This window comes from Corvus hawaiiensis, chromosome 1, assembly GCF_020740725.1.
Source record: "Corvus hawaiiensis isolate bCorHaw1 chromosome 1, bCorHaw1.pri.cur, whole genome shotgun sequence".
Taxonomy (NCBI): domain Eukaryota; kingdom Metazoa; phylum Chordata; class Aves; order Passeriformes; family Corvidae; genus Corvus; species Corvus hawaiiensis.
In genome coordinates, this window is record NC_063213.1 from 20,988,449 (window position 1) to 21,008,266 (window position 19,818).

The 19,818-nt window shown below is 35.5% G+C and overlaps 1 protein-coding gene across 2 annotated transcripts in view; it reads left to right on the forward strand.

Moving 5' to 3' along the window:
* ATP9B (ATPase phospholipid transporting 9B (putative)) overlaps positions 1 to 19,818 on the forward strand; it is a 154,983-nt gene that overhangs the window by 90,781 nt on the left and 44,384 nt on the right. For both annotated transcript variants that reach the window (XM_048295684.1, XM_048295693.1), the window contains exon 12: positions 14,712 to 14,872. In XM_048295684.1, coding sequence (XP_048151641.1) covers positions 14,712 to 14,872 — 161 coding nt within the window. The remainder of the gene's footprint in view (positions 1 to 14,711; positions 14,873 to 19,818) is intronic.

The following is a 19,818-nucleotide window of genomic DNA, read 5'->3' on the forward strand; positions in this document are numbered from 1 at the left end:
ATATAGAAAACTGGAAGAATGCTAGATTTATACCATGATATTAAGACAATAAGAAGACAGTAAGACTGAATGTCTTGATTGACTTCACTGAGTGTATATGTAGACAGAATTCACTTCATGCAAACAGTCTGTTGTACTGGGGGTTTTTGTTCATTCCTGGATTTACAGTACGCTGCTTCTTTTCAGAGACTTGGTGGGGTACTTTTATCCACATTAGCAGTGCTTTTCATATAGCAGTGTATATATTTTTATTCTCTTCTTTACTGTGTTCTCAAAAGAAATAAAATGGTAGTACTACAAATGGGAAACTGAGGCACAAGTGATAAAGGAGGTGGGGTGGGGGGAGAGCAGAAGAGCCACAGAAGAAGCAGGAACTGAGAATGGTTAGTTTAAGGTATTCAACTTCATTTCTCATCCAACCTAGTGGAATGTTTTACAGTGCTCTTAGTTTCTAAAACTGCTAATTTTGGGTTTGTGTGCACATGATGTCTGTGGGTTTGTGTGCACATGATGCCTATAGCCTTAGAGTAAAGTTGATCTTAATGTATTTTCTTTGGCGTCTCAAAAATATTAGATCATCACTTGCTTACCTACTTTGCTGTTACATCCCTGAGCTGGAGAAGAAGTTCTTCCATGATGTGGCCTGCTATCAATTCACAAGTTAAATTACAGAATAACCTATGCCCTAACTTCTAATTTGTTCTGAAGCCAACAATTAAATATAACATGCAATTGGTATACCAAGGCATGTGATAGGTCTTTTCTGGCTGCATGTAAGTAGTGTGGTGCACTACATTGCTTTGTGGTGTCTGAGGCACTCAGCCTGAATGCTGCACAAGCTGAAGAGGTTGGCTGTGCTGTGTTATGGTACTGCTGCTTGGGACATGGATGTTGAATCGCTGTCCTTTTTCAATTGGTGCCACTTTCTGTTTACAATCCTACTGCATGGCAAAGTATGGGCAACAATATACAGTTTAGTTCTAAACAAAATCATTGCTATACAATAATATACAGAACAAGTGAGGGAATGGCTCTTTGGTAGTGAGAGAGAATTCTCGCTGTACTCTGTGTACAGTATCCTGAGTTTACTGTGTATTTTACAGTTGATGGCAAACTCTTCCACTGATTTTGCAAAGCCAAATAATTTGTTCACAGCTTAAAAGTCTTATAATGTTAGATTCATTCCCTATTATAAGACTATAGAAAGATAAAAATTGATATGTTCCTGAATGTGAATGAGAAGCCAAAAGCCATGTCTAACTTGGAGTCCTAAATTCTTGTGATTTTCATGAAGAATGTTACTTGATGTTCTGTGATCTCTCTCTTATGATTTTGGAGACTCCATTTAAAAAGTTGCTTGGAATTTGGTATCTTAGTATTTTTAGAACATGTTAGAATTTATCTCAGTAGTTCAATGTCATTTCACACTGGTGTTTAAGGAAGGATCAGTGGTGAAGTATACCATTTCTGGAGTACTCTATTATCTATTAAAATGGATTAATCTCACAAAACAGAACAATTCTTAAAATTGATCAAGTTTTGGAATAGCAACAACCTGTTACTTACTCAGCAGAAATTACATGTATTTTACCTGTAGCAAACTAGGCTAAAATGAATGATTTGTGGTAAAATAAAGAAATCATTTGAAATGTCATCATTCTATAGGAGACAGTGCAGAAGGGAGATTCCCTGCACAGTTGGCTTGTGTGGAGTATCCCAGTGAGCTCTCAAAGAGGCAGACCCTGATGGCTATTTCCTCTCAGCTGCTGTCTCCACTGCTGCTAATCAGCTGAGGGAGTTTGCTCTTACCTTTACATTGCTCCTTATGGCTTTGTTGCCTTTCAGAATTTAATCAGGCCCTTGGCAAAATGCAGCTGCTGGGAGGGTGGAGCAAAGGGCACAGCCTCTCAGAGGGTACTTGGAACCTCATCCCATGGCTTAGAGTTGCACCACCTTCAGAAGGCTCTACGTGTGAGACTTTGTTGGCAGTGAGCAAGCCAAAGTGATGGCAACTAAAATACTGATGTTCTGGAAGGAGGCTGTTGTGTGTTTTCCTACATTAGTGTTATATTCTGTGCACTGGATATTTGCTAATAAGAGCAACGTACCACAGTGAGCACTTTTTGGTGTGGTTTTTTTTCCTTACTGTGTGTATTTTGTTGGAAATCTGAAACCTTATTTTTGGAATTATTTTTTCCTTATTAAAGATCCATGCAAACATGTTTCTGAAATGTACAGTTCCAAAACTTGATGCTGCAACTGTGTGGAAAGTCAGGTGTGCCTAAGGTCTTTAAGAACTCTAGTTGTTATTAGGAAAAGCCTATATACTTTTGCATAATTTTTGTGATTTCTGCCATTGTTTTCATATTTTTCTGAATAAACTTAATTTTTTCCAATATGGAAAGGAATTATATAAGAAGGAATAGAGATACTAGTTTTAGTGATGGGTAAGTTCAAATTATATTAATTATTATTTTTTACAATTATTATGAAAGAGGGATGTCCTAAATGTCAGAAACTAGGATCTTTAAGACCTGCAGAGCATTCTTAAAATAGATGCTCATTGGATTTTCACAGCTTGTATTTGAATGCTTTACAAGCATTAATTATTGTTTACTGTTATTATTGTATAGCCTTCTTTTTGTGTAGAGCAAGTATAAAAAACAATCTTTTGAGGTTTTCATTTATGTGACTCAATAATTTATGCAGCTGAAGTCTGATGTATTTCTCTATGTACTGGAGGCTCAGTAACCATCATGATTCACATGCCTTGAAATCTCAGTCTACAGTGATGGATATCTAGAGAGAAAGGAAAGTTCTCTCCATACCAGGACATAGTATTTGTTTTGATGTAGGCTGAACATAGTGATCATAACTAAGATAATTTACTGAGTTGTGTTTGCACGCTTGAAGTAACAAGCTTGTCATATTCTTAACAAATACAATCTTTGCCTCTCTTTTTTACCTCAGTTCAGAGAGCAAGCCTGTGGATGCATTTAGCACTAAAATCAGCATTCCTGCTTGTATCAGATGAAAATAATGTGGTTTAGATTGTGGATTAGTTTGTAAAGAGTGGATTGCTCTTCATATTCTAAAAGCTCATTCCCTTCCCATCATATCTTTTGGAATGTATCCCAAAATACTGTTTATACAAAACAGCACTCAGTTTCATTTCTTTTATGATTTGGAGACATTGTGGAATCTTTTCTTAATCTCATAGTCTCCAAGGAATCCACTCAAATATTTTCTTTTATAAAAGCAAAGATAGATGACTTGTGACTCAGCTCAAGAAAAAAAAATAAGATTCTTACTGATGCCTACTGGGTTTGAGGGATAGGCTTTTTTGTTGTTGTTGTTGTTCTGCCTACCATGTAGAGCTCTTTTTCTAGTTTAAGTTTGACAGTGGTTGGACAGTTGTTTATCTCAGTTTTTTTGAAAGAACTGTCGAAAAACTGTTTGATTCAGTTTGTCATGATTCCCTTCTATATGTATGGTCTCTGTTTCATGATGTGATTCAGCCAGCACCAGTCCTCTGCTTTGTATTCAATTTACCTTTCTTCTGACTATCTTCCCCCTTGCCTTGTTCTGCTTCTCCACCCTGTTACTCTGGTCTCTCTAATACATTTACTAGTTCCACCTACCCCTTTCTTTCTTCCTTTCATCTCTTTACACATCTTACTCATGCTTTTTTTTTCTCTGACAATGTAGTACATTTGTGAAGAAGAAAGTTTAAGTCTTTAATAAGATGAAATTATCAAATAATAATGTGTCACAATTTGTTTACCTTGAAAAATGCTGTCTTGGTTAGTGTGCACTCATTTTCCGCAGGTTCACCTCTTCAGCTCTTATCTGCATCCTTCCATGTGTTCCTCCTTAGCCTGTCCAGCCCTGTCACCTTCCTTTTAGAGCTACTTTCATCGCAACTCATGTATCTTTCATCTGCTTTGCTATCGAGTTGTTGACTTCAACTTGTGAATGCATGATTGATTTCTTAACAGTTCTATGCATGGGAAGGGATTCCCCATAAGCAGTTGAGTAGCCATTTCACTGACCTTATCTAAACATAATTTTGAAATTCCCAAAGGTTCTCTGGCTGTATGTCCACCTCTTATTCTCACTTTTGGGTTTTTGTTTCAGCTATTACTGTATCATTACTTTCTCCTTTGTGCTCAAATCAATTTGTCAGTTCCTTGGCTTGTAGAGGTAGTTTATGCAGTACCTAGTGCAGGGCTGTGCTCCATCTTAGGGGATCTCACTCTCGATTTGCAGCTAAAAAAAACTGAAGGAAATTCACGTGTATTTATAAATTTGGAGGTTGTGGGAATTAATTTTTGCAAATGAGATGCGCCTAATTGTGTTTGAGCTGTGAAACAGTACTTTTGAGGCCACTGGCAGAAGTATGGAGGGGTACCCATTAAAGTGTTGTATTCCATGTATGCACCTTCCCCTGGCCTTTTTTTCCTCTTGCATTGAAGCATGTATTCAGAAGAAAAAGTGTGTTTATGTAGCCCTTCCTTTGGGACACAGGTTTGAATCGTTCAGCAAATACATTAGCTGATGTTCCTACTAGTTTTGTAATGACTCTGCCTATTGTGAGGTTAGGATATGCTCTGTATGCGGTGTTTTATTTTTAAATATATTTAATTCTGTAAACACTAGGTGAGCTTTTAATGCCTTGCATAATATTTTATATTCTATTTTAACTTTCCAATTTCCTTGGAGAAACTGAATTATTAATTTCTAAGTACTGAAGAGTTTTATAGTTGTGCTACACAACAGTTTCCTTGTGGAAGGTCTGCTAGCTTCCAATGACCCTTAGCTGCCATCTGGTACAAATTCAAAGTGCTTCTGTCATCTGCTGCTAATTGCTGTCACCTGCATATTGCAGTCACTGAGCAACTTGGATTGCAGTAAAGCAGGAGGCATACTGCTTTGTATAGCTGCAATCTATCCATAATACCCATGATTTCTTTATTAATATTAATTTAATAATAAAACAAGTACATGCATCATGAAATGGTATGAATTAATATAAATGACATTTCATGTTTATTTTAGCAACTTTCAGGGCTTAATCTGACATTCAAAAATGTGAGTAGATTTGTATTAATAATAAATACATTTATTATTTCAGTATTCTTCAGCCTGTTTATTCTGCTGAGATTGTTCAAACTGAATCTTACAGAAGAGTTCTCTAATCTTTTTTGTAAGCTGATAAGCTTTAGTCAGGGCACTAGCCTACAGCACCCTATTATATTAATGTATTTTACTTGTAATTTAGAGAACAAGAAGAATATCCTGATCTGAAGGCTAAACTGTCCCCTGTGGCACTTGCACAGCTGATAATCGTGAACTAGAAAGATGTGTATATCAAATAGTTTACAAAATGAAGCCAGCTGTGTTTCCCTACATACTGTGGCTTCCTGACATGCATCATTAAACCTTATTAGCTACTTCCTTTTACAAAGATTCTTGTAGTCTTGAACATTGCATATTAACATTTTCTGCCCCTCCAACTGGAAATTATTTGCTTTATTGTAGAGTGTCAACTTGCTCTAGTTTCTGATATGCGTTCTAATTGGTACTTTAGAGTATAATCGTAGTGAAATACCACTCCGTGCATTTCTTTATTTGGAAAATTAATACAGACCTTTTCACTTCATCTGTCAATCTGTGCAACTTTTCACACAATTCCCAAGTGTTGGGATTGCTTGCAAACCATTAAGTATGAAATGGTTCATAAAATGTCTTTAAGAAGATAAACACAAAAAGAAGGAGTTGACTTCTCTGGTAAGGTTTTTTGTTGTTGTTGTTCCTTGCTTAATAGAAATAAGGCTATTTCAGCTGATACATTTAATGATGTAAAAAAACTCAAAAACACAGTGATATTATAAAGTTAATTTTTGTTGTTCAGATGAGGTTTTGTTTAATAAAACCACCATCCTGCACACATGCACACACACCCCCCACTTCATTGCTGAATTCCAATAATGAAATTCAGCTCTTAAACCTTAGGAAAGCGGAATTTTTGAAGTATTATGCTCTCTGTGGGTATAAACAGATTTGGAATTAAGTACAAAAATCAAAATATGTATTATGTATGTGCATTTGTACATATTTACAGCTCTTTAGTATATTTGAGCAGAAAGACAATTAAATACTTCTGATCTCTATATTATGGACAATATTATTCCACAACCTTTTTTATTCATATGATCCCAAGGATAATGTCAAAGCAACATGTTCTGTTGAATTGTCTTGAAACATATTTTATTTTAGGACAGGAGGCAGTAGTAACACAGACATTATATAAATTTTATAACATGTAACTGTCTAGAGAAAAAAATTAAGAAACATCTTAAAATCCTTTTTGTTGATATTCTTCTTCTAAAAAGTTTGTTATTTGTTTCAGAAGGACAGTTTTATTTGTAAATGCAGCAGTGCATTAAAATTTACCTAGAAATTCTAGAGTTCATGTCATAATTTCTACTACATATTTGAGTCTGAAAATTGATGTTTTTTACATAATGCTAGTAAGAAGTTGTACATCAAATCTTATCTAGAAGTCTTCATTGAGAAGATTTATTTTTTCTGTTCCTTAAGTAGTTGTGGACATTTGCTCTGGATGTATTTTGGGTATTTCTACTCAGACTCAAAGAAGGTTCACTCCCCTTTCTTTGGCATTTTCCCTTATATTCTGACATTCAATTAATCTTTAAGGAGACTAACTGCTGTTTTCCCACCGTATGTAGCAGCTTTCAAGCTCCTCTTTTAATTTTAAAGTGAACATAAAAAGTTTTTATTTCAATATATATCTCAGACTTTTTGAAACATTTCTTCTCAGCTTGCAGGCTAACAGGATTTTATACTCAGGGATAGCTAGGGACAGAGACAAAAGTTTGATGCAGTCAAAATACTCTGTCTTTTTCTCAGTTCCTTTCTCACACATTTTTCCATTTATTCTTGAACACTATTATATGTAACTATACATTCATATTCCTTATGAATAGGATTCAGATGTAAATGCTTCCAGATAAACTTTGAGATGCTTTGTGTTGTGTGGTTGTTCATTTTTTTTTTGTTTTACCTGATTTCCTGTGGAAGAATACCTGGATGGTTGTGTTTGTATTTGGACCTGTGCTGAGCCAGGTTTAATGATGGAATTGGAGTATATATAGCAGAGGAGGAGGGAGGTTGTAGAAATGCTCCACTAATTAATGAATCACAGCATACTGCCAATTTTAATTCCTCATTCGAGAGTTTTTATTCATTCTCTTGCATTTATTGGCTAATCCATCTTCATAAAGTTGCCTCAGTCACTTTAATAATCTATGTATTGTATCTACTGTATTACTTCATTTACATTTCCATGAAGAAAGGTTGCAGCTCTGATTTCCATCTACTTCTATGACATAAGCACCAGCTTAATGTATCACTGTTTCTCACTGAAGTTTTTTTCCAACTTTCATTAACGTTTAAAATATCAACGTGTAATAAAATATATGTAATTTACATGGAAAGACATTTTCACATGCACCTCTCAATTTAAGCTTGAGTAAGACGGAAGGAAAACATACCCTTTAAACTGTCTTTAAACTTGCTTTCGTATGGGATAAAATAAAGTTGTGAAACTTTAAGCTTAAACTTTCTGGGTTCTTGGCTTCATTCATTTAATTATATTCTTAATGAAAAAATTGCTATGTGTTTTGATAACCTTAGCCCTGACCTCTCTTACCCCAGCCCTTTGTGAGATTAAACTCGTTACAAAATGTAATAATCTCTTCTAATAGCTTAATCTAGATAGTCTCTGAGGAGCTGAGTTACTAACACCTTCTTTTTAATGTGGAGTAAGGAAATGTTGGATTTCTTTAGGTATACATTTTCCAATATTCAATTTCAAAGATGTCTTTGAAAAAGCTGTAAGGTTCCCATACCATTTATGAAATATTATTAAACATAGTGTGCCATATATAAAACTCACAAATTCAGTCCCTACCATGACAATACAACATTTGTGCAGTTTTCTGTATGAAAAAGTTTTTTAGACCAGTCAGCCGCATGCTCTGAAGTGTAGGTATATTATAATTCTCTAAATTTACGCAAATGGAAGAACTAGCTGTCAATTTGTTAGGTCCCCTTTGTAATTGTTTTTTCTTGAAGGAAGTTGTACCTGTTACTGAGCTATTCAATTTTTTTACATATATCTCAATTTTTTACTTTTTTTTTTTTTTTTTTTTTTTTTTTTTTTTTTTTTTTTGCAAATTCTACGCAATAAAAGCTTTGGATCCAGTTCTCCCTGTGTTAGTTTTGCAGTTATTTTGGTACAGCTAATTATCTTAATCTGTGAGAGAGTAAGTCATGATTTTTTAGTCTACTCAGATCTGAAAAAATGCCATCTCCATTGAGAGTGTTTCAATAATAGTGTGTAATGTGTAAAGCTGCTTATTCTGTATTCTGACCCTTGAAAGACCTGATTACGTTATAGCATCCTTAGAAAAGTCTTGAGTTGAAGCTGATGATGGCTGAGCTCAAGGAAGATATAACAAGCATATGTAAAAGCTACATATGAAATACAAATCTGAAGACAGTGTTCCAGTGTAAAATCGAGCACCTTTAAATCCTGCTCTTCCTCCGCCCCTGAGAATTCCGTGTCTTAGCAATATTGATTGGATATAAGGAGGATTGGGAGTGCTTAGAAACTCTAAATGTCTTCTGTGCTGTGTACCTAGATTGTTTTAAATTTAAAAAAAAAAAAAAAAACCAATGAATTAAAGTTTAACTGTGCGAATGCTTTTGGTTGTTGGAGTTTCTAATATGACTAGTTATTTTAGATTATTGAAGCAATTATTCTAAATTGATGGGTGGTCTTGAGAAAATGTTTACAACTGGTAGCTTCTACTAGGAGAGTATGTTTGTAATACAGCGCAGTCCCTGTATGGATACCAGAATTTAAGGGGCTGTTAACTTTTTCGATTTAATGTGCTCCGTACGCGTTTTAATCATTCACGTTTGTGACAAATACGTAGCGAAGTCAGAGAACATATGGTCGCACAGCATCTGACTAGTGCTGCCTTAAGGTGCCAGACTGTGACTGTATAGAGGTGTATGAAGTGTAACTTTTTGCTAAGGAGGAAATAGAATAGTCTGAGTACACACTCTGAAGTGTCAGAGCCGAGTAATTAACTCCGAGCGTTTCTAGCGGAACGCGGTGGGAGGCGGCGCGGGAGGCTCCGTGCGGCACAGGCGGGCGCGGCCGCCCTCTGCTGACCAAAGCGCGCACGGCAGCGCTGCCCGCCCCAGCCTCCGCTTCCCTCTTCGGGCAAACGGGAGCAAAAGCCGAATAGCCACGGCTTGGCTTCATTGCTCTGCGTAAAGAACAAACATCAGATTGAAGAATATTTAGAGACAGTGATGTAGTTTACCAAACCGCAAAAGTGTTAATGAAACCCAGATTTATAGTCAGCAGGATATTAAGAATGAGTCGTGTTCAGTTTCTCTCATTAGGATCACTTGAAACAGAATGTTTTACTACAAATAGAGTAAATCGTTTGCATTTAGGAAAACCAGGATACAATTGAAAAAGAAGACACACTTGGGAAGGTTATGAAATCTGTGACTAGCATTTCACAAAACAAGTGCCTTACTTCAACCAACTGAGCCCTACTGAAGTGCAGTTGTGGAAATGGCTCACTTACAGTTTTTATTACAGTAGACAACTAGAGAGGGCTAAGCACCTCTAAAATCCTGGAGAGGACTCTCGAGCTTCAATTTGAGTATCTAAACTCGGATGATGTTGAGTCCGGAAAAAGCAACTATATAAAATGGATGAATAAATGAGGCAGAGAGAGAAAGAACTGTTTGAGTCCTCTTTTTTTTTCTTTTAGCATTATAGGTATTGCTATCTACAAAAGGGAATTCTGCTTCTAAAATGATTAGTTTATTTCAAAACATATAAATATGCATTTATGAATAGTGTGTTAAGGTAAAGCCAGGCAAGTCAGAAGGGTAATCTCAAAACATAATAAAAGTATTCTGCTTTTAAGAGCATTTAAACCTCTGGTTTTGAATATGCATCAAAACACTACAAAACATGTACTTGAGCATCTCTTTCATTGGAAAGTGACCATGTATTTCTTCTTGAGTTTTAAAATTTCTGCTGTTTTCAATGCCTATGCATTGGAGATGGACTGATTTATGTAAGAATACAGACAAGTAATTGTAATTAGTTTCTTTGGGGATACAATTAACAATAAATATCTAAAATTATTTGTTTAAATCAGTGTAGAAATTATGTAATTCAGTTCCATAAACCTGCAGTATTAACATGATACCAAATATTTCAGTTTGCTCAAAGGTTCGGTTGCATGAAGGATGAAATTTTTTTTGCTAAAGGAAAGACAGAAAATGTTACTGGAATCAAATTAACTGTTTTTTGGTAATTACTTCTGTATAAGTCCAGTGGAGTGGACTAAATAAGTAAAGTTTATTTCAGTTTTATGAACTTAAGTAGACCAGTCCTCCCCCTTAATTATTGCTCAATTCTGAAATGAATAAAACCTGTAAAAGGTTCTTAGTGCTTCAGAAAATGTTTTCAAGGTTTCATTGGTGCTCTTGCAGCTAAACCAGTAATTAAGATGTTTGAAAATTGATATCAGAAAAAGCACGGACAGGTGACTTTTTTAACTAAATGGCCACTTTATATATTTTTGTGTTTTCTTTGCTTTTCCCACCTTTGAATCTGCTGGTTAAAAGAATGAGAAAGATATTGATTAAACAGTGTACCATACTGTATGCAAGATTTGGTAGGTTTGACATTAATCAAGTCCGGTTTGTAGAGAAACATATTTGTGCAGACCATTGCTTGAGTACAGTGAATTAAGGCAAGATGCTTGCTAAACCTGAATTTACTTGTTTTGATTCATAGTTATATTATCTTATCCTAATGTGGTTACCTGGATTGCTGAGCAGTCAAGACTTTGAATCATAGGAATTAGGAGACTTATGAAAGAAGAAACACTTACAGATTCCAAAGTTGCTCTTTGTGGTTTTAGTGTCAAAGATTAAGGTAGATAGGTAAGGATGTGTCTCTTTATTTAGCCTTTAACCACAGATTAGTAATCTATTATTCCTAGGGACTAGGGAGGGTTTAACAGATTATTGAAGAAAGTCATGGGGGTTTGGATAAATGCAGCTGACTATATAGTATAATCTATATAATTTTTTTTATAAATGATGGAAAGCTACTAATCATTTTTGTTAGGCAAACCTTGTTTTTATCAACCTGCGACTGAAAGATGTATTATTTGAATTTTAGTATTTTTAAATATTTACTGTTAAATACCTTTTACAGCTAAGTGTAGGATACAATTAATGGAAAAATACATCATATACTAGTATTCAAGGCTTAATAAATTAAGTTCAGAGTATGTATTAAGAATAGGAAAGAAAATTTTTATGTTTGTGGTGCAAATTAAAACCCAAGCCCATCTCAACATGCATACCATGAAATTTCATTGTAGTCAATGTAGTGTTTGGCAGTGCAGAACCAGGCTGATTACTGAAATATAATTACCTTTGTGGAGGAATTTGGTTGCAGGGGGAAGTCTGTCCTAACACTGTGCCTTAGTACTTCAATAGTATTAAAGTAGGGCACTTAAAGGCTATTCATGAGCAATTATTTCTCCTGCACTTTAAAGTGTAATTGAATAAAAATGGCTGCACGAGACTATTTTGAGAAATCTTTGCCATTTTGTAACATTTAATTACCAAATTTTTCATTTCAGTATTCTAGCATTTTAAAAGTTCTCATTTTCAAAGTAATATACATTTTATAGTGTTAAAAGAATTGTTCTATTACTACAATAATAGCTTCAGAATATAACCTTTCCTAAAAGTTAAGCATCTAGGGCAGCAACAGCAATATTGTTGTTCAGGTTGTACTTCAGTAACCATAAAAGTTCTTGTCGTTTTCAACTTTTTAATTAAATTAAGATTTTTCTCATAAGGTAATTAATTATACCTTGTGGTCTAAAATGTGAAGTGTAGACTTTGAGTCATTCCCTCATTCAAAAATGAAGTATTTTAAAAACTTGTCAGCTTTTTTACCATGCAAGTAGACAATTGATGATATAAGCCATTACTTTATTGAGAACCATTAGCTATTTAAAACTCTGTGCATAAATTAAGAGGCGCTAAATGGATTTGCGGTTGTTGCCATTAGTAGCATTTTAAATTATACAGGCAATTATTGTGTTCATTTTCATTATCGTAGAGCAGCCCCCTTGCAAAACTATTGTGGTTTTCTTAGACATTATGTACAAATTTTCCCTTGGAGATTAAAATTTCCAGTGGTGTATTTAATTTTGTTGTTTCAAATAGAACAAATATTATGACAAGTAGAAGAAAATTTGTTTTACTAATATAGGAAATAACAATAAATGTAGAAAATTACTCCAATTCTTAATTCTTCTATTCATCTATTTCTATTACTATTTTCCAAAGAAAAGGAATAGCTTTCGTAAGATGGCATATTTTACAAATGCTTTGATACAATCACAGTATAGTTAAAATGAAGTTTATCCACTTTTCCAATATTTAGATGAATTTTAGAGAATGTTAGTGAATTTCTACATGAAATTTATCTGGATAGTTCAACAGTGTTTCATTAGTCGACTGCAGAAATTGTTTAAGTGGAAAGCACAGAATTAAACTAATTAAGTATCTTTTAGTACATTGGAGTAACTAAATTTTGGGAAATGGAGAATGCATTTCTATTAAAACTTTGTGTGCCTTCTTAAGTAGGATTTTGCAATTGCCTTCACTTTCTATAGTAGAAAAATAGTATCAAAATTTACTCTGGCCAATAGCATGATCTGTATTAAAAACAGTGGCATTATCAGTAGCAAAGCATCAACTTTTTCATTGTTATGATACCTCTCTAAACACATTTTTGTTGGATTCCAAACTTAAATTCACATCTGTCTTCATCAATTAGAAAGGTATTAATGCTTTGAGTTAGCTACATATCAGTGTGCAGTGGACTAAATTTAATGTTTCTGTCCAAAAAGTGGCATTCTTTCCAAAGAAGCTCTTTATTCATTTCTGTTCTGGGGTGGGGTGGGGTTTTTATAGGGGTGGAGAGGGGAGAGATAGGCTTTCACTACCATGATGCAGGGGAAAAAAAAAGTGTGAGGTAGTACTTATGCATATTGCAAGACAGTGATTCTTTATTTTATTACAAAAAAAGACCAACTCTAGAAGGCCAGATTAAATCATTCCTTTCACTTTTTAATGGGATTTGGATGAATAGAGTAAAATATGCACTTTGCATTCATTGATAGCATCTTTAGGTTGAGGTAATTGAGTCTTTTTTCCCTGACTGAATGAATAATGACTTCATCTGATCCTCAGCGAGGCCTGAAACTTAGGCTGCCTTTGTCAACGCAAAAAGATCTGGGCTTTGAAACATGCTCTACTTCCCTGGCTTCATTTTTCTTCATTTTAATCCAAAAACCTATTTTTCTCAATAATTCAAGCATAAACTATGTAGTAGTTGAAGCAGCGGAAATTGCAAGATATTTGTCCTCGTTGTGCTGCTTTTTAAATGCAGCTGATAAATCAGCCGCTGTGGTCTTCAGCTGCCTGGTTCTCTAGGGAAGGGACAGCCCATGTGTAAGCAAGATTGCTGGAATTTTTAAGAACTATATTTAAAGTGCTTCTTTTGCAGAATGTTTGTTATCTAAGGAAGTGTTATGTTTTACTGGTCTTACTGGCAAGACTTGGAGATAAAAGGGGCATCCGTGATGGGACCTAGGAAACTCTTCCTGACATAATTTTCCCACATATTTTACTGACTACTAGAGCATCCCAAAAAGTGGAGTAAAAATACCCTAGCTTACATCATACATTATTGAGATGGTGAGAGTCTTAGTTACATAGCTTAAATATATTTTTTTCATGAGAAACAGTGGGTGAAAGATAGCCTCTCCTAATGTTTTACTTAAAATGTTTCTAAATCAAATACCTTTTCAGTCATGTAGTTGAAGCTCTGTTTTACTACATTGGTTTGAAAATGGATATTCCACTTGATTGTTGTTTTTATTATTATATTGGATAAGTGAAAGCTTCATGCAATTAAAAATAATTTCTGTGACATTGGTTCAGATTTACGGAGTGGGGTGAGAGCACAGTGACAAGTCACAGTGCACTTGTCACATGAGTGAGAAGTCACAGGCTCTGTCCCATGTGCTTGCTCGTTCTTGAATCTAACAGGGTTTTGATATTCTAGCAGTCAATGAGCTCCCTACAAATATAATACCCAGTGCCAGTATTTTTGCTGCATGCATGAAAGAAGAAAATTGTCCTTGCTTGTGTGTTCTTCTGTAATTGTCTTTCCTCCTTGCCCTTCTGTGTTCCTGTCCTGGAACAAGGAATGGAGGAGGGATGTGTCAGACTTTAAGGTGTTCAAAAGGCTTGGCTGGGACAGTTCACATTGGTTCTGGGAATTATTATTGCCGCAAAACCAGGGAACATGTTTTATGTGCAAGCATAGGAATAACAATGCAGTTATCAAAGTTCAGTTAATTGTTACAAGTGCGTGGATTTTTAGTACATAGGAATAACCAAAGCAAATAATTGCTAATTGTTTGCACTGCAGAAGCATAATTTTAAGAAATACTCCTGAGTAACTTGATTTATTCTTCTTCCTCCAGGTTGGCTTACTGGACCTGGAGCTGAATCAACTGACCAAAGCCCTGTTTTTGGCTTTAGTTGCACTATCAGTTGTTATGGTAACTTTACAAGGATTTGTAGGCCCTTGGTATCGCAACCTTTTCCGGTTCCTCCTCCTGTTTTCCTATATCATCCCAATCAGGTATGTATATGAATGAAAGCAAAATACAGTTGTCTAATTTCACTGAATGTGGCTTTCTTGAAATTTATACTTGCTTCTCATTGCAAAGGAAATTGATCTTATCAGGAAGCTGAAGGAGAAGGTGCCAACAAATCTGCTGATTCTTGAAGGATCACTGTACAGAAAACAATACTGTTGTATTTTTTTGGTATAACGTTCATCTTGCTGGAGTAATCAGGATATCTAATCCTTTGCTAGCATAAATGTATTAATAAGGATACAATGTTGGTATATTTGAGAAAGTGGTTTCAGGAAGCATGCAGTTGAATGAACTGCTAGAGGCATTATGGAATTTTATTTTTAATGCCTTAAATACTAAAAATGTTCCATTTCTCTAGTTAAAATACAGACTTTTTACCCCAATAATGATTAATTTAAATTGAATGGCTGAATAATGTAGGTGTGCTTTTACAGTGAGAGGAGTTTTAACATGTGTAACCAAGTAGAGACTTGCCCTGAATTAATTAATTCATTAAGCATGAGTACTGTATATTCAAATTGCAGATAAACTGGAACACGAAATAATATCCATGTGTGTAATCAAGTCGTCTGTGGACACAGAAGTGAGAACACTGACTCTGAAATTAATTCTTTTCTTTGCATGGGTATTGCCTTTGCAAAGTGGAAATGCTGTTTCTTGTTAAAATATCCAGTGTTTAGATTAAGGTAATTGTTAATTTTAGATGCTTTCTAGAACTGTTCAGTTTGAGATACGTCATTCAGTAAGCCCAGTGATCAGCCAGAGTTAGCAGCATCTAAACTGTAGCTAAATTTAAGACCTGTCCCCTCAGGCACACACACAATATTTAAGTTCACAAAGTAAAGGAAAGAAAAATAACAGGAGGATTTCATTAGGCCTTTTAATCTAAGATTACATTACTTATGTGTTACTGTGTTTTTTAAGTATATGTCTGTGTGAAAGAAATTGTATCATATTTGACCGATGGGATACACAGGAAGCCTCTGTCTTAACATTTTATGACTTAAAGGACTTTATTTTTAGAGTACTTTTGTGTTACAAGAGAAACTGATTCTGTGAGAAGTTGAAGGTTCTGTCAAATCTGCTGGAACCACAATTTTGGAGTATCTTTCTAAACACTGTCATTGTTGTAACTCCTTTACTGCTTGTATGATGCTGTTTAGTCATGTTGCCATCCCCCCATACACACACAGTTACTGAGTATTAATTTATCCATATGAAGAGACAAAAAGGGCTCCATTCAGTGGTTAAGTCTATGTGTTACTGAGAGATCCACTTTAAAACTCCCAGGGGAGGGGGAAAATGAGCTAAGGATATAAAAGATCACTTCTAACTAAAGGATAACTTTTAACCATTTTATTATCTTTGTTACTGGATGCAAGAGGACTAAGACCATACAGGTGTTGTAAGTAAATTTGGCTCTATATTGGAAGTTCAACATAGGCCATTGAAAAAACATGTTCACTAAGCAGCTAATTTTCAATGTAAGAGTTGTTTAGTGGACTTGTGGAATAGCTTTTCTCCAAAAATAATTTCTAGCATGCATCTAATCCAATTTTTCCATTGTTTGTGGGAGATGATATACAAACTAAAAGTATTAAAAGATATGATTAGTTTAATTCATCAGACAGGAATCTATCAGAGAATGCTTTCCTCCCTAGAGTTTTTTCTATTTCTCTACCAAATTTTCTTTAACCTGGATCTTCGTAAATATAGGGTTGCTTCCCAAACTGTCAGCAAAATGAACAACTCAGTCATGAGTGTTTGAACTCATGAACTCAGCTGTTGTTCTCTGTTGTTCTGACACTTCTCTTCCTCTCTTCAGTATGTTAAGCATGGAAATGACTTAATTTTGAGGCTGTATTTTGAGTGTAAACTCTCAAAGATGAAAATTGGAAAGCAAATGACATTGAAGCACCAGGTGTTGTGTCCTCTCATAATTTTTAAAATACCTATATGGGGGAAATAATGAACTTACAGATGTAAAGGAAACATCGGAGATTAGGATTCACTGGTAGAGGCAAAGCATATCTGAACTCAGGCATGCATGAAATGTGTTGATTGATAGTTTTAGAGAATTCAAGAAGTTTCTAATTGTGGAGCTTTTTTGCAGTTCTGTTTGGCTTTTGGTTTGCAGAGCAAGGGAACTTCCAGGTATGCAATAAAAATAATTTTTCGTGGCTAGACATGTTTGGTGAAAATCATCAGGAAGGTGATGATAGAGTTAGTAGAGCTTAACTGATCTCTGTGCAGGCTGTCCTATAATTAATAGGAAGAGGAACTTTTCAGGTGCTTCAGAAATAAGCTGGTTCCTTGTGATTCAGCTGCCTCCTAAATACTCCTTCAGATCAGTGTTGCTTTACTTTGTCCAGGGTATTACCATGGGGCATGTAAGACTTCAGAAGTATAGACATAAAGCAACTGTAAAAAAAACAACAGCACAAGAAAACAAAAGCCATCCTAACAAGCAACCCTCATGTCCAAAAAAATCAGCCCCCAACATTGCACACATTCTGTGGTGTACGAGGAATCCAGAAAAATGGAGAAAAAGTAGTAATAAACAGACATTGAAAGCTTAGCCCATCTTTAAACTGTTTGTAAGTTAGAATCATTATGCACAAAATGTTTTGAACAGCCCCACACCCCCAGAAACCTTTGGCCCTTAAAAGTGATTCTGTCATTGATGTTTTCTTTTCCCATATGGAGAAACCATAGCCCAGGAAGCCTCCATAGGCAATCTGCTGCCCTAAAAAGTCAAGCTATTTTAATTTCCTAAGATTTATCATGGAAGGAGGATATAAAGCAAGTCCTTGACAGACTGTCCAAAACAAAATGAATCTCTCTAAGATTATCTTCGCTCATTATCTGAGTTTTTCCATGTTCCTCAGAATTTTTAGGCTTTTTTCTAGTTGGCTTTAACTAACTAGACTATATCACTTAGTGCAGTTGTCACATAGCCAGCTACCAGGGAGCATGTGTCCTCAGGTATGTCCATGCTGCTGCTCTTTGTGATGCCAGCGTGGAAGTTCTTAGACCTGTGATGTGCCTTTACTTTTTAACAATAAGGTGCTTTTGTTGAACAACGTGTAATTTTTGGATTGTCTGTTTTTTGAATGACAAGGGTCAGAGCGCAATAACAGTCATGATAATGAAAAGCCAGCATCCTGGGTGGGGGAAGACTTTTTTTTAATTTTAAGTGCAAGAAAATAGAAGAGATTTTAATCAATATGGGATGTGAGATGAAAATTCTGATGTGTGTGTATACGGGCATAGGAAAAATGTTTAGACTGTTAGAAAGCCTTGTCAGAAAACAATTCTGTTATTTTCCCTGGCCTTGAGTACTGACATGTCTTTTTATGAGCTCACTTGAGCTATCATAGCAAATGGTTCAGAAAGCCCAGGCCAAAGAAAAGGCTTAGTGACAGTACTGCCCCACAGACTGGATCCTCTAAACCACCAGTGGACTTTGTTCATTCATTGTCCAATCTTCTTCAACACCTCAAAAGACAAAGTGAGTTGCACATTGTGTTGAGATCTTTTGTATGGGGTTTGTTTGGTTGGTTGGTTTTGTTGGTTTTTTTTTGTTTTTTTTTTAAAAAAAAAAAAAAAAAAAAAACAAAAAAACAAAAAAACAAAAAAACAAACAACGTAGCCAGGAAAGTTTTTCAGTATAATTTTCTCCAAACAATGTTTGGTGAAATTGCTGCCTCATGTACAGGCGTGAGTCTTGTAGCTGTATGTGCTTCTGCTTAGCTGTTAAGAAATGTAGAGGATTGACCATAAAATGGTAAGATATTGACTGGGGATCTGTTAAATATGTGTATCACCCAGGCTCTATATTTAGTAGCCGTTTAAAGCTGGATTGACAGGGCTTAATTAGCCATCATTTTAGAAGGATCATTTAGTTTAAGTGTGAAGAGAAGCTGAAATGTCTCTTGTTCTTTCCTTTGGACACCCCAGGGCTCCTAGTCACTGAGCTGTTCTGCCAAAAGAAGTTGTCCCAAATGACTGGAATGAACTGCCTTACACTTAAGTAGCAAAGTTTTGGGGCACTACATGGTTCCTGGCTGGGTTTTTTTTTTCTGGGTCTTTAAAATAAGCAGTTAAATCAAATCCTTCAAGTTAACGTCTGTTTTCAGGGGCAGTGAGGAAAACACTGCTAGGAGGTCTTATGTCTGAAATTCATTAATAGCCCCTCAAATCCCAGATCATATGGGTGTGGATTTGTGTGTTTTCCTGAGATCCAGCGAACTCACACCTATGCAGACTGTCTAACAGCACAAGCAGCTATGCTGCTTTCAGTCATGCTGTAGTTTCTGCTGTGTTGGGGCTCTAATCTGTATCATGTATAGATGTGAGAGTATCAGTGTATGAAGTCTCACACAGCGAGACAGAATATGTATTAGATACAGATGCAAAAGTTTCAGTGTGGAAGAGCTAAACAGCTGCTTCTGACGTGGCTTAAGCAAGTGGTTTAATACACATTAGTGTATTGTGCCTTAATACCATATCATGATATATAATGCCATCTCTGTAGAGACTGAAAAACGTTATGTGATGCTTCATGACATTTTGCTAACTAATTTTGCAGCAAAAGTTATGGTGTGTCTCTCTTGTGCTAAGTCTGTCTTACACTGTCCAGCATGGTGCCGTACTACTGCCTGAGCTAGCTTTGTGCTTCTCTTAAAATGCCTGATATTCGTGCTACATAGAAAAAGCACAGAATCATAAAATTATTTCGATTGGAGAAGCCTTTTAAGATCATCAAGTCCAACTATTAACCCAGCACTGCTAAGTCCACCACTAAAACATTTGCCTAAGTGCTACATTTGTGGGTCTTATTTTTACCTCCAGGAATGCAGACTCTACCACTTCATTAGGCAGCTAGTTCCAATGCTTGACAACAATTTTGGTGAGGAAATTTTTC